Raw genomic sequence first — 14,453 nt, 5'->3', positions numbered from 1 at the left:
TTGTTCAGCCTGTACTCATTTTGCAGAGAAGGCAACGGAGGCTCAGAGAGAGGGGCAAGTGCTGCCTCCCCGTCAGGGAGGCAGTCTGGGTCCTTCTTGCTAGAAGCCTGGTAACCCACCTCCTCTCTTCTCCCTCGAACCTCCAGCAACCTGCCCGCACTGTGCCCTCCCAGCCTGGCTGTGGGGTGGGGTGGGACAGAGAGGGTCACGTGGAGTTGGGTTCCGAGGGAGGAAGCCAGGCGGGGTGCAGACGGCTGCTGATTCTGGGGCTGGTCAGGAAACCAAGGTAAGGGAGGGAGTGGAGGTGGGGGCAGGGGGATTCCTGGAGGCAGAGCTGAGGGTGGGGAGGGGGCCGAGATGAGGGCAGTATGTGGACAGACACTGGGCACTACTGTCACTGTCTCGTCCCCCAGGAGACCCCCCCCCCAACCATGGACCCACCGTCGCCAAGCCGGACCTCCCAAACCCAGCCCACAGCCACCTCTCCGCTGACTTCCTACCGCTGGCACACAGGGGGCGGTGGGGAGAAGGCGGCTGGAGGGTTCCGCTGGGGCCGCTTTGCTGGCTGGGGCAGGGCCCTGAGCCACCAGGAGCCCATGGTCAGCACCCAGCCAGCCCCTCGCTCGATATTCCGTCGGGTCCTATCTGCGCCTCCCAAGGAGTCACGGACCAGTCGCCTTCGACTCTCCAAGGCCCTCTGGGGGAGGCATAAGAACCCACCGCCGGAGCCAGACCCGGAGCCGGAGCAGGAGGCCCCAGGTACATGGTTTCCCCACCCTGAGCTTGGGCCGGGCTGGGAAGCCGGATGCTTGGGTTTTGTCTGCCTCCGGAGCATCAACCATACAGACACAGGAAGTTGTGGGGAGTGCAAAAGCCCAGCAGGAAGCCGCTGGGGCCCAGCTACCCTGTTCCGTCTTTCCCCCTAAAGAGGGTAGGAGGAGTTGCCGGGGTCCTGTGGGCAGAGGGTCCATCTGAGGAAGGAACAGTGAATGTAAACCCATGATAGTATTGTCCAGAGGCTAAACGGCTCTTGGCCCCAACGGGTCTCTCCTTCAATGGCTCAGGCCCATCCTTTCCTACCTGGATATCCATCTTCAGCCTGCCTCCTACTCTCCTACCTTCTAGCTTCCGTGTCTTTGTTCTGAGCCCTTAAGCCTCAGCCTCTCCATCAGTTCAGTGAGAATAATGATCTCCATTTTGGAGAGTATATAATTTTATTTGCTCATATTCATTCATTTATTCAAGCAGAGGTTTGTTGAGCTTCTATTGTATGTGCCAGGCCCTGATTTAGCACTGAGGACACACTAGTGAAAGAGACAGATGACCCTCCCTGCCCCATGGAGCTCACAGTGTAGTGGAATTGACAGGAAATCCATCAACAAGAAAATGACAGATGGGCCAGGCATGATGGCTCACACCTGTAATCCCAGCACTTTGGGAGGCCAAGGTGGGTGGATCACCTGAGCTCAGGAGTTCGAGACCAGCCTGGCCAACATGGCAAAACCCTGTTTCTACTAAAAATACAAAAAAAAGAGTATCTGGGCATGGTGGCACATACCTGTACTCCCAGCTACTCAGGAGGCTGAGGCAGGATAATCGCTTGAACCCGGGAGGTGGAGGTTGCAGTGAGCTGAGATTGCACTACTGCACTCCCGCCTGGGCGACAGAGGGAGACTCCATCTCAATGGAAGAAAAAAAAAAAAAAGAAAGAAAAAAAATGACAGATGATGCTAAGTGTCACACAGGGGGATCTAGAAGAGTAATGGATATCACAAGAATTAGGGCTCAGGAATGTAACACTAGCCTAGGGCCCAGCATTTTTTTTATTTTTTATTTTTTGAGATGGAGTCTCGCTCTGTTGCTCAGGCTGGAGTGCAGTGGCGCGATCTCGGCTCACTGCAAGCTCCGCCTCCCGGGTTCACGCCATTCTCCTGCCTCAGCCTCCCGAGCAGCTGGGACTACAGGAACCCGCCACCATGCCCAGCTAATTGTTGTATTTCTAGTAGAGTCAGGGTTTCACTGTGTTAACCAGAATGGTCTCGATCTCCTGACCTCATGATCCGCCCGCCTCAGCCTCCCAAAGTGCTGGGATTACAGTCATGAGCCACCGCGCCCGGCCCCAGGCCCAACATATTTTAAGTGATCCGTTAATAAGCGGGAGTTATCATTTATTGCTCCTGGTGGTAAAAACAAGGGAACAGACAGGCAATCTGGGAGGGCTAATTCAGCCCTCCTATTTCCTGGAAGCTCATTTAATTCTCACTGCTTATATTCCCATTTTGTTTTTGTTTTGAGACACAGTCTCACTTCCTTGCCCAGGCTGGAGTGCAGTGGCGGAATCTCAGCTCACTGCAACCTCTGCCTCCCAAGTTCAAGAGATTCTCCTGCCTCAGCCTCCTGAGTAACTGGGATTACAGGCATGTGCCACCACACCTGGCTAATTTTGTATTTTTAGTAGAGACGGGGTTTCTCCATGTTGGTCAGGCTGGTTTTGAACTCCCGGCCTCAGATGATCCACCCGCCTAGGCCTCCCAAAGTGCTAGGATTACAGGTGTGAGCCACAGAGCCCAGGCACATCAGGCTATTTTTTAAAGACAGGGTCTTGTTATGTTGCCCAGGCTGGTCTCAAACTCCTGGTCTCAAGCAATCTGCCCCACCTCGGCCTCCCAAATGTTGGGATTACAGGCATGAGCCACCTTGCCCAGCCCCTGTCCTGTTTTTTAACCTCTTGGACCCACATAATGTCTTGGTTAAGAGAAGAATGCAAAAAAAAAAAAAAAAAAAAAGAGAGAGAGAGAGAAGAATGCTTGTGACTGAAGCCCAGCCCAACCACTCACAAACTGTGTGACCCTGAGCAAGTCACTCAACCTCTCTGAGCCTGTTATCATAGCCCTTTGAATGGCTTTTGGAGGATTCAATGCAAGAAGGTGTGTGGAGTGGTATACAGGGTACTGGGCACATGGTAGGTGAGTTGTGTCTGCTACCCATGGTTAGTGGGGACAAGGCCCAGACAGCGATGAAAGCTTGCCCAAGGTCATACAGTCTGATACGGCTGCTGGGGTGGGGGGCACCTAGGAGGGAAGCCACCATGAGCCTTCGGGAATGGAAAGGGTAGCCTGAGGGAGAGAAAACATCTCTTAAGTCCCCCAGTGCCTCCTCTTCTTCCCAGAGCTGGAGCCGGAGCCAGAGCTGGAGCCCCCTACCCCACAGATCCCTGAGGCCCCCACACCCAACGTGCCTGTCTGGGACATTGGGGGCTTCACCCTGCTTGATGGGAAGCTGGTGCTGCTTGGAGGAGAGGAGGAGGTGAGAGGGGGCACCTGGGAAAGGGGAGGAGGGAAGAAAGAAAAAGGAGGAGGGCAGAACAGAGGCAGGGGCTGGAGGGAGGATAATGGGAAGGTGTCTGCCTCTCTCTCGGTCTGCCTGCCTGCCTGCCTCCCCTCTCTGACTACCCACTCCTGCGGGAGAACAGGGTCCTCGAAGGCCCCGGGTGGGAAGTGCTAGCTCCGAGGGCAGCATCCACGTGGCCATGGGGAACTTCAGGGATCCAGGTAAGCTTGAGGGGTGGAAAGGCCTGGGGCATTTGGGAGGCTCTAAAAGTGGGGCAGAATCTAAGATGACTCCAATCCCCCAACCTGCCACCCGTAACGACCCACAGATCGGATGCCTGGAAAAACAGAACCAGAGACTGCTGGTCCCAACCAGGTCCACAACGTTCGGGTAAGGCAGCCAGTGAAGGTGGGAGGTAGAGGGGAGAGCCAAGACTCTCAGACCCTCAAAGCTGAAAGGGCACTCTTGCTGGGTGATCTGGAGCAGGTTGCTGACCCTCTTTGGGCCTCAGAGTCCCAGTCTGTCAAATGGAGCTAATGAAATAACCTTTCTCTAGGGGTTGTTTATGGGAAGCCAATAGAGAGTGCGGGAGCCAGGCAGGGCAGTGCGCAGCTATAGTCCAAGCTACTCGGGAGGCTGAGCAGAGAGCACTGCTTGAGGCCAGGAGTTCAAGACCAGCCTAAGCAACATGGGGAGACTTCATCTCTTAAATAAATAAATGAATAGTATAGGAGAATATATGATTGATGCTTTACAAATGGGAGTTTGGGCCAGGCACAGTGGTTCACACCTGTAATCCCAACATTTTGGGAGGCTGAAGCAGAAGGATTGCTTGAGACCAGGAGTTCAAGACCATCCTGGGCAACATAGCAAGTCCCCAATTCTACATGGTAACATTCACCTGTAGTCCCAGCTGAGGCAAGAGGATCACTTGAGCCCAGAAATTTGAGGCTGCAGTGAGCCATGATCGCACCACTGTACTCCAGCCTGGGCGACAGCACGAGACCCTGTCTTAAAAAAACAAATGAACAAAGAATTAGGAGCTGCTGGTTGCTCTTATTATTCCTGCTAATACAGCCTGAGCTTGGTGTTGGTCCTCCAAGACCAGTAGACCCTCTGGGATGTCTTGGGAGGGAAGGAGCTGAGGAAGGAGCACAGATTTCTGTCCAGCTGACATTCCCTTCCCCACAGGGGTTGCTCAAGAGGCTGAAAGAGAAGAAAAAGGCCAGGTTGGAGCCCCGGGATGGGTAAGGGTGTATGAGAGGCTGGAGGGGCTGGGGTTCAACACTGGCCCCTCCTCCTCCACCTCCTGCATATCATTCCAATCTACACCAAACACCCCCTGTGGCCTCTGTGTTCTGCCCCACATCAGTTGATGCTGGGGACATTGAATGATCTAGCACAGAGCCAGGGTGGGGGCAAAGTCTGACACAATAACTAAAATGGGAGCTAAGTCAATCAACTGGTCTGGGAGGGTTAGGGAAGGTACCCTTGAGCTGAGATCTGAAGGGTGGATGGAAGTTAACTAGGCCAACAGGGGGGTGGAAAAAGCATTCCAGGCAGAAGGAACAACAAGTGCAAAGGCCAAGAGGCCGAAAAAAGCAAGTAAAACAAGGCCAAGAGGGCTGGGTGAAGTGGCTCCCAGCACTTTGGGAGGCCAAAGTGGGCAGACTGCTTGAGTCTAGGAGTTCAAGACCAGCCTGGGCAACATAGTGAGACCCCATTTCTACAAAAAATACAAAAATTAGCTAGGCATGGTGGCGGGCACCTGTAGTCCCACCTACTGGGGAGGCTGAGTGGGAGGATTGCTTGAGCCTGGGAAGTTGAGGCTGCAGTGCACAGAGATCATGCCACTGCACTCCAGCCTGGGCAACAGAGCAAGATTGTGTCTCAAAAATAAATAGGGCTGGGTGTGGTGGCTCACACCTATAATCCCACAGTTTGGGAGGCAGAGGCAGGTGGAATATTTGAGGTCAGGAGTTCAAGACCAGCCTGGCCAACGTGGTGAAATCCCATCTCTACTAAAAATACAAAATTAGCCAGGCATGGTGGTGCATGCCTGTAATCCCAGTTACTCAGGAGGCTGAGGCAGAAGAATCGCTTAAACCTGGGAGGTGGACATTGCAGTGAGCCAAGATTGTGCCACTGCACTCCTGCCTGGGCAAAAGGGCAAGACTCCATCTCAATAAATAAATAAATAAATAAATAAATAAATAGGGCTGGGCACAGTGGCTCACACCTGTAATCCCACACTTTGGTGAGGCTGAGGCAGGTGGATCACTTGGGATCAGGAGTTCAAGACCAGCCTGGCCAACATGGTGAAACCCCATCTCTACTAAAAATACAAAAATTAGAAAATTAGCCAGGCATGGTGGTGGGCACCTGTGATCCCAGCTACTTGGGAGGCTGAGGAAGGAAAATCACTTGAACCTGGAAGGTGGAGGTTGCAGTGAGCTGAGATCCAGCCACCGCACTAAGCAAGACTCTGTCTCAAATAAATAAATAAATAAATAGGATAAAATAAAACAAGGCCAGGGAGGCTGGAGCTCAGAAAGTGATGGATTAGGTGGAGGGAGATGAGGTGACAACATCTGGACTCAGCTTGGTCATGTAGGTCACCAGGAGTTGAGTTTATCCTAAAAGCAAGGAGGTGCCATGGGGAGGGGGCACAGGGGAGAAACGAGATCCGAATTGGGTTGAAGTCCTTCCTGGCCTTCCTCTACCCTTCAGGCTATGGGGGATGGGGAAGAGGCAGGAATGACGGTGTGCTCACCCACCCCCTTCCCAGACCCCCCAGTGCTCTGGGCTCTAGGGAGTCGCTGGCCACACTCTCTGAACTGGACCTGGGCGCCGAGCGGGATGTGCGGATCTGGCCACTGCACCCCAGCCTCCTGGGGGAGCCCCACTGCTTTCAGGTAAGTGCAGACAATCCACCTCGATTCCACCTCAGTCCCACCTCCCACCCTTTGGCTTCACCTTTGGCCTCGATCACACCGTTGGATTCTCCATCCCAACAGGTAACCTGGACGGGTGGAAGCCGCTGCTTCTCTTGTCGCTCGGCCGCTGAGAGAGACCGCTGGATCGAGGACCTTCGTCGCCAATTCCAGCCCACCCAGGTCATTGCCCTCAGAAAAGCGGGACACGGAGACCCCGCCCACAGGCCTGGCCCGCCCCTTCCACTCTACCCAAAGCCAGCTCGCTCCATAACCCGCGCTCCCAACACACCTGCCCCGCCTGCATCGTTGCAACGGCTCCAAGACTCCCCTTCCATCTATTACCAGCCCCGGGAATATCAGACCCGCCCTTTCTGTCCACTCCCGGCCCCATATGCACCCAAAGCCCTGCCTGCCAGGCAATCGCGAAGTCTTTACTCCAGTACTACTCTTCTATGCCCTGGAGCCCCCAACTCTCCCGGAGAGCCCAGAAAAGCTAGAAGACTTCCGCGTAACCGCCTCCGGACTCCCGTGGCTCCACTTCTTTCCCCAAAGGCCCAGCAATCTCCCTAGGGACCCGACGCAACAGGTTTGAGGCTCCACGCTTCACTTGCGGTGCCTTCTTCGGGGTGCCAACAAACCAAAACGCTTCCCCCCATCCCACTCCCATCTGCAGGACAACGTGGAGCGGGAAGAGACATGGCTGAGCGTGTGGGTGCACGAAGCGAAGGGGCTTCCCCGGGCAGCGGCGGGGGCACCCGGCGTGCGCGCCGAGCTGTGGCTGGATGGCGCGCTGCTGGCACGCACGGCGCCTCGGGCCGGCCCAGGCCAGCTCTTTTGGGCCGAGCGCTTCCACTTCGAGGCGCTGCCACCGGCACGTCGCCTGTCGCTGCGGCTGCGCGGCTTGGGCCCGGGAAGCGCGGTGCTGGGCCGCGTGGCCCTGGCGCTGGAGGAGCTGGGCGCCCCACGCGCGCCTGCCGCCGGTCTGGAGCGCTGGTTCCCGCTGCTCGGGGCGCCGGCAGGCGCAGCGCTGCGGGCGCGGATTCGGGCGCGTCGCCTGCGCGTGCTGCCGTCCGAGCGCTACAAGGAGCTGGCGGAGTTCCTCACCTTCCACTATGCGCGCCTCTGCGGGGCCCTGGAGCCCGCGCTGCCTGCGCAGGCCAAGGAGGAGCTGGCGGCAGCCATGGTGCGCGTGCTGCGGGCCACCGGCCGGGCGCAGGTGCGGCACCGCGACAGCGCGGACCGGGGCTACCAGAGGTAGACCGATAACGCGCTTCGGGCAGGAGTTGGGGCGCAGGACCTGAGTTACACCTGTAATGGGGGAGACACCTTGAAGGGGTGTGAGGGGCGTGGTCCAAGTGTCACCTGTAAGCGGCGGGGCACCTAGAAGGGCGGGGCACCTAGAAGGGCGGGGCCTGAACATCACCCGTAAGGGGCGGGGCACCTTGAAGGGCGGGACCTGAGCGTCAGCTGTGAGGGGCTGGGGCTGAGCTGCACCTGTAAGGGGCGGGGCACCTTGAAGGACTGGGCCTGAGCTTCAGCTGTGAGGGGCGGGGCCTAATTATCACCCATAAGGGGCGGGACACTTTGAAGGGCGGAGCCTAAGCTTCAGCTGCGACAGGGGCCTGAGCATCACGCGTGAGGGGCGGGGCCCAGGTTGCACCTCAGCGCTGAAAGGCTTAAATTTCTGCTGTGAGGGTTAGAGGTTCCGGCCTCGGTTATGAGCCCCAGCAGTAAGGACTGGGCCTAAGCATCAGCTACGAGGGGCGGGGCCTGTGCCTCTGGTGTGAGGGACCAGCCAAGGATCCGAATTCCCTTGGACTCTGTCTGCATCTGGTGCAACCTGACCTCCTGCCCTTCCTAGGCGCTGGTGACTGACCTGGGCACTGCGGAGCTGGCGCGCTGTGGAGGCCGTGAGGCGCTGCTGTTCCGGGAAAACACATTGGCCACCAAGGCTATCGATGAGTACATGAAGCTCGTGGCACAGGATTACCTCCAGGAGACCCTGGGTGAGCTGGGGGAGAGTCCATGTCAGCGGCCTGCTGGTGAGCTAGGGGACCTGGGTGAAGTTCTAGGAGTCCTTGAGCAACCTGGATTCTGGTAGTGAGTGGTGTTTTGGGGGTGCTAGGATCCTGGGGACAATTGGGAGCTCCCCAAGATGTTGGGTGCCTCCGGAATAACCTGAAGACAAGGTTGGAGGATGGGTGTGGCAGGTTTTGGTGGTCATGGCCCCAGCCCCTATCTGGCTGTGCTGGGCTGCAGGACAGGTTGTGCGGCGTCTCTGTGCTTCTACTGAGGACTGTGAAGTGGACCCCAGCAAATGTCCAGCCTCGGAGCTGCCAGAGCACCAGGCCAGACTTCGGAACAGCTGCGAGGAGGTCTTCGAAACCATTATCCATTCCTACGAGTGAGAATCAGGGCCCCAGCAGCTTAGCCCACCCCTGCTTACCATGCTAGCCCCAACCTCCAGTTTAGGGTGGCCAGATAAAATACAGGAGACACTCAGTTAAATTTGATGCAATAATTGGGACCATGCTTATACTAAAAAATTACTCATTTGAACCAGGTGTGGTGACTCACGCCCGTAATCCCAATGCTTTAGGAGGCCGAGACAAGAGGATTGCTTGAGCCCAGGAGTTCAAGGCCAGTCTGGGCAACATAGCAAGACTCCATCTCTCCAAAAAGCTTTTTAAAAATGAGCTAGGCATGGTGGCACACACTTGTATTCCCAGCCGAGGCTGGAGGATCGCTTGAGCTCAGGATTCAAGGCTGCAGTGAGCTAAGATCATGCCGCAGCACCCCAGCCTGGTTGACAGAGCCCCTGTCCCAAATAAAAGTAAAAATATAAATAAAAATCACTCCGTTATCTGAAATTCATGTTTAACTGGATGTCCTGAAGTTTCGTTTGCTGCATCTGGCAACCCTATCACCATGCAACCCTATCACCACTGACCCCAAGTAACCTGAGACCCAATTCCTTGTCCTGTAACCACAGTTGATTCCATATCCCCAATTTCATGCCACTGGCTCCAGTTAACATAGGACCTCAATCCTATGACCAGATGATGCCCCAAGTCCATGATCCCTGGCTTTAAGTGACCCTCCACCTCAAATCCCATGCAACTGATCACAGGAGACCTGGAATTCCAATCCCTTGACCTCTGACCCTAGGTTAACCTGCATACCTAATCCCTGACTTCAATCAAGTGACTTCTGACCCTAGGTGACCTCCAGAGCCCCAATCCTACTTTATATCTTGTACTCTGGCCCACCAGTCTCATGTCTAATTATAAGTACATCCAAGCTCATAACCTCTGTCTTCATGTGACCCTGTATCCCCAACTATAAGAGTATTATCCCCAGCGATTACCATAGCTACACCATAAGCCATGGCCCCATGCTGACTCATAACCCCAAGCATTGTTATCTCAGATATTCCCAATCCTGGAGCCCAGACCCCAGGTTCAGTGAGAAGGAGGCCTGCATGGGCTTCATGAATAGCTCTCTGGAGGATCATGGACCAATCATGCAGTGCTTCTGGGACTCCCAACCTTATGACTTTAACCTTTATGCCCATAGCCTCCCCGTCTGACCATTCATTGCCTCTTCTGCACCAGCTGGTTCCCTGCGGAGCTGGGCATCGTGTTCTCAAGCTGGCGAGAAGCATGCAAAGAACGTGGCTCTGAGGTGCTGGGCCCCCGACTGGTGTGCGCCTCCCTCTTCCTGCGGCTCCTGTGCCCTGCCATCCTGGCACCCAGCCTCTTTGGTTTAGCACCAGACCATCCAGCACCCGGCCCAGCCCGCACCCTCACACTGATTGCCAAGGTCATCCAGAACCTCGCCAACCATGCCCCGTAGGTGCTGGGAAGCTGGGGTGGGGGGACCATGCTGGGAGTATGGGGGTGGCAGGTGCCTGACCTGACCCACCCAGCCTGGCCCTGATCCAGGTTCGGTGAGAAGGAGGCCTACATGGGCTTCATGAATAGCTTCCTGGAGGAACATGGACCAGCCATGCAATGCTTCCTGGACCAGGTGGCCATGGTGGATGTGGATGCTGCCCCCAGTGGTTACCAGGGCAGTGGTGATCTGGCCCTCCAGTTAGCTGTCCTGCATGCCCAGCTCTGTACAATCTTTGCTGAGCTTGACCAGGTATGGCCTGAACCCAGAGTAGGGAGGCAAGAAGGCTTGGGAGACTCTGACCCTGGAGACTTTGCTCAGTCTCTGTCCTGCATGCCTCACCAGACAACCCGAGACACCCTGGAACCGCTGCCCACCATCCTGCGAGCCATTGAGGAGGGCCAGCCTGTGCTTGTGTCAGTGCCAATGCGTCTCCCACTGCCCCCGGCCCAGGTCCACTCCAGGTAACCTCAAGTCTGATCTGGGGTCTGATGGGTGGGAACAGGAAGGAGCAGGGCTCAGACAGGGGTCAGAGGTGAAGTTGGATCATTGTGAGCAGAGGTCAAGCCCAGGGTCAGACAGGAATCACAGGTTATAGAAAGGGTTGGGTCAAAGGTCACAGTGTGTTTGAGGTCGGGGATGAGAGGAGAGGTTAGGGTGGAGAGATGTCAAGGGTCATAGAGAGGACAGTATTATAGTCAGAAGTCAAGGACAGGAGCCAGGCACAGTGGCTCATGCCTGTAATCCCAGCACTTTGGGAGGCTGAGGCAGGAGGATCACTTGAGGCCAGGAACTTAAGACAAGCCTGGGCAACACAGGGAGACCCCATCTCTACCAAAAAAAAAAAAATTACCTGGGTATAGTGGCATGTGCTGGTAGTTCTAGATATTTGGGAGGCTGAGGCTGGGGAATAGCTTGAGTTCCAGAATTCAAGGCTGCAGTGAGCTATGATCTAGCCACTGCACTCCAGCCTGGGCGACAGAGCAAGACCTTGTCTCAAAAAAAAAGAAAGGACAATTTCACCTGGGGGTGAGGTCACTTCTGGTCAGGTCGGGATGGGGTCGTCTCAGAGGCCAGTAGAGGGTCTAAGATCCTCCATCCCACCCCTAGCCTCTCCGCAGGGGAGAAGCCCGGCTTCCTGGCCCCCCGGGACCTCCCCAAGCACACCCCTCTCATCTCCAAGAGCCAGTCTCTGCGCAGCGTTCGCCGCTCAGAGAGTTGGGCCCGGCCACGGCCGGACGAAGAGCGGCCCCTGCGGCGGCCCCGGCCGGTGCAGCGCACGCAGAGTGTCCCGGTCCGGCGTCCTGCCCGCCGCCGCCAATCTGCGGGGCCCTGGCCGCGACCCAAAGGCTCCCTGAGCACGGGACCAGCGCCCCGCGCCCGGCCTTGGACCCGGGACTCCGCCTCGCTGCCTCGGAAGCCGTCGGTACCCTGGCAGCGCCAAATGGACCAGCCGCAAGACCGAAACCAGGCACTGGGCACGCACCGACCTGTGAACAAGGTAAGGTCAGGCCCAGGTCCGCGCCTGGGGAGTGGGAACAGGGACGCGACTGGGGAAGACTGAAGGGCCAGGCAAGTCTGGGTTCAAGTACCCAGCTCGCTGCGCTGTGTGACCCCAGGCCTAGCCCGACCCTCTCTGAGCTTCAGTCTCCCCAGCTGTACCGCAGGAGGGATGTTCCCCAACTAGGCAGGCCGGTGATGACGCTGAGCGCTTGGGCCTGGGAGGTCAGGGTCTCCGGGGAGACACAGGGGCGGGACAACGGGTCAGATTACAGCAGCTCTCCCACCACAGTTGGCAGAGCTGCAGTGCGAGGTGGCCGCTCTGCGTGAGGAGCAGAAAGTGCTCTCCCGCCTCGTGGAGTCGCTGAGCACCCACATCCGGGCCTTGACGGAGCAGCAGGAGCAGCTGCGGGGCCAGCTGCAGGATCTGGACTCCAGGCTCCGTGCTGGGTGAGACCAGCCCTCTCCATTAGCTCCGCCCCCAGGTGGGCCCGATCCAAACCACGCCTAGCACGGCCAAGCCCCACCCTGGCCCCGCCCCAATAAGTCTGTCCAGGTCCTGCCTCTTGGCAAGCCCCGCCCCCAGGTGGACCCACCCAACGAAGGTCGGCCTAGGACCCTGGCAGATTCTCTCATCCAGGCCCCACCCCTCCATCAGCCCCTCCCAACCTGGCTGGGCCGGGCACTGAGATATCTCAGCCTGGGCACTCCGTCCAGCTCAGTCACGACCCCACCCAGGACTGGCCAAACCCCACCTCCAAGGGATGATTGATAGGTCCTGTCATTCCAACCATTCCCGTCTCGGGTCTGACCCTTCTTCAAGCATATTTAGGCCCCGCCCTTCAGTCTGAACAAGCTCCGCCTCCACTCCAAGCTCCGCCCCCGGAGTCCCTGGCACTCCCACCAGGAGCTGGAAGGGACTTCCTTAGCCTCTGCCCTTCGCCCCAATCCCCCGACCCCCACAGGAGCTCAGAGTTTGATTCAGAGCACAACCTAACAAGCAATGAAGGGCACAGTCTGAAAAACCTGGTGAGATTGCCATCTGAGCCCTGGGGCAGGTCTGGGCGGTGGAGGAGCAAGGGTTGCGGTGCAGCCCTCTCCTGGTTTCTGAACCCCATCACCACTGCCTCCCCAGGAGCACCGCCTAAATGAGATGGAGAGAACTCAGGCTCAGCTGAGGGATGCTGTCCAGAGCCTGCAGCTTTCTCCAAGGACGCGGGGGTCTTGGAGTCAACCCCAGCCCCTCAAAGCACCCTGCCTCAATGGAGACACCACCTGAGCTGCCCATCCTGCCTCATCACACGTGGTCTGGGAGCAGAGAGATAGCCATCTTAGGGGGGGTGTCTGACCTTGCCTTAGCCCTACTTGGCCTACAGTGGGGAGTGGAGCTGCTGGTCCCAACCACTCTGGCAGTATGAAGTTGCCCAGTAAAATCTTGATTTCAGTGAAATTGGTGGTTTCTTTGCCCACTAAGAATTGCCAGTTCTTAGGCATTTGCCCCGCAAGCCCTATTCATCTCTCCCAAATTCTCCCCTAATTAGAAGTCTCATGGAGAGGGCCATGTACACAAGTTCTCACCAGCTGTGTGACCTTAGACCTTCATTCTCTTAAGAGCCCGTTTTCTTATCTGTGAAATGGACATAAAGTTCCCTACACAGTGAGAGGACCCATAGTTAAAGGCATTCGATAAAAGGTATTCACCATTGTTATAGGCAGCACCTGCTTCTCAATGAAGCACGGATTCCACCCCTGGCAACCTCCCAATCCCACAGTGAGAGCATCTTCCTAGGCCCTCCTCATGTCACGGAGGCCATGGGTCTGGGAGGCGGATAAAGGAAAGGGGTCAGGTGTGGAGATGGTTGGATACTGTGTATGAATGGGTAAACGAGTCATTCAAATCATGGGTGAGTGGATGGGTGAGGGGTAGAGTGGGTGGAGCAAACGGCAGACGGATAGGTTAGCATTTGCTGTATGTTTGACCTGGTAGGTGAGTAGCTGGGTAGTTGGTTAACCAGGTTGGGTATGTCTGCCTAGAAAAGGCCTGGTTCATAGTAAGAAAAAATTTTTTTCAATGTTGTGATTATATATATCATATGTACATATGTTGAGGTCTCCTGAGACGCCTGAGAACTGGGCAGTGGAGAAACAATAATGAACTAGACAGGACTCCTGGCCTCATGGAACTTACATGTTAGTGGAGGGACCAAATCAACAGACAAACTGGTGGATGGATGTTTGGGGGGCTGGGCGGAAAGATGTTTGTGGGGATGGTTGGGTACTTGCTTGGTTGTATGGATAAATGAGTATTTACTTGGGTGCTGGATGAATGGGTGGGTAGATGGGAAGTGAATGGGTGGGTTGAGTGGGTGTTTGGGTGAATTAATAGGTGGTTGGAGGGGTGGGTGGATAGGTGATTAGTTCATTGGATAGGTAGATGAGTGATTGATAGATTGAGGAAGTGGATGAGATAGCTAGGTGGTTAGATATCTGGATACATGGTGGATAAGACAAGACAACAGGCCATGATGTGTGTCTGATGGGGTAGTCCTGGAAGCTGTGATCCTGGGAACTGGGTGGAGAAGGTGACTTAGGACTGAAGACCTAGGGCAACTCTAGGGACATGGAGGTGCTGAAGTCCAGTGTGGATGATTGGGAAGGAGGGAGTGAGCTTGTGGTTGGAAGGTAGCTGATGGGGGGCAGGGGACAAAAGGCTAAAAATTGGCTGGGTGGAGTCTTCAATGACCTATCAATGACCCATCAATGACCCATGGGGGAACTTCTCTGCCCCCTCCC

General features: G+C 56.2%; 1 protein-coding gene across 4 annotated transcripts; it reads left to right on the top strand.

Moving 5' to 3' along the window:
* Positions 1–175: 175 nt before the first annotated feature.
* On the top strand, positions 176–13,110 carry RASAL3 (RAS protein activator like 3). 4 transcript variants are annotated; one of them, XM_034945122.4, is made up of 18 exons: positions 176–286; positions 414–759; positions 3,170–3,306; positions 3,473–3,551; positions 3,659–3,720; positions 4,522–4,559; positions 6,119–6,245; positions 6,348–6,446; positions 6,940–7,482; positions 8,128–8,272; positions 8,526–8,670; positions 9,881–10,117; positions 10,211–10,412; positions 10,506–10,624; positions 11,271–11,661; positions 11,953–12,110; positions 12,626–12,689; positions 12,796–13,110. In XM_034945122.4, exons 2-18 carry the CDS (start codon positions 432–434, stop codon positions 12,937–12,939), a joined length of 3,018 nt encoding a protein of 1,005 aa, XP_034801013.3. In that variant the 5' UTR covers positions 176–286; positions 414–431; the 3' UTR covers positions 12,940–13,110. The 4 variants fall into 4 exon arrangements, with proteins under 4 accessions (XP_034801013.3, XP_034801012.3, XP_057156538.2 ...); XM_034945121.4 differs by having other exon boundaries at positions 4,522–4,577; XM_057300555.2 differs by lacking the exon at positions 12,626–12,689.
* The last annotated feature ends 1,343 nt before the right edge of the window (positions 13,111–14,453 follow it).

Source organism: Pan paniscus, chromosome 20 (assembly GCF_029289425.2).
Source record: "Pan paniscus chromosome 20, NHGRI_mPanPan1-v2.0_pri, whole genome shotgun sequence".
Taxonomy (NCBI): Eukaryota; Metazoa; Chordata; class Mammalia; order Primates; family Hominidae; genus Pan; species Pan paniscus.
This window is presented reverse-complemented; position numbering and strand designations above follow the sequence as displayed.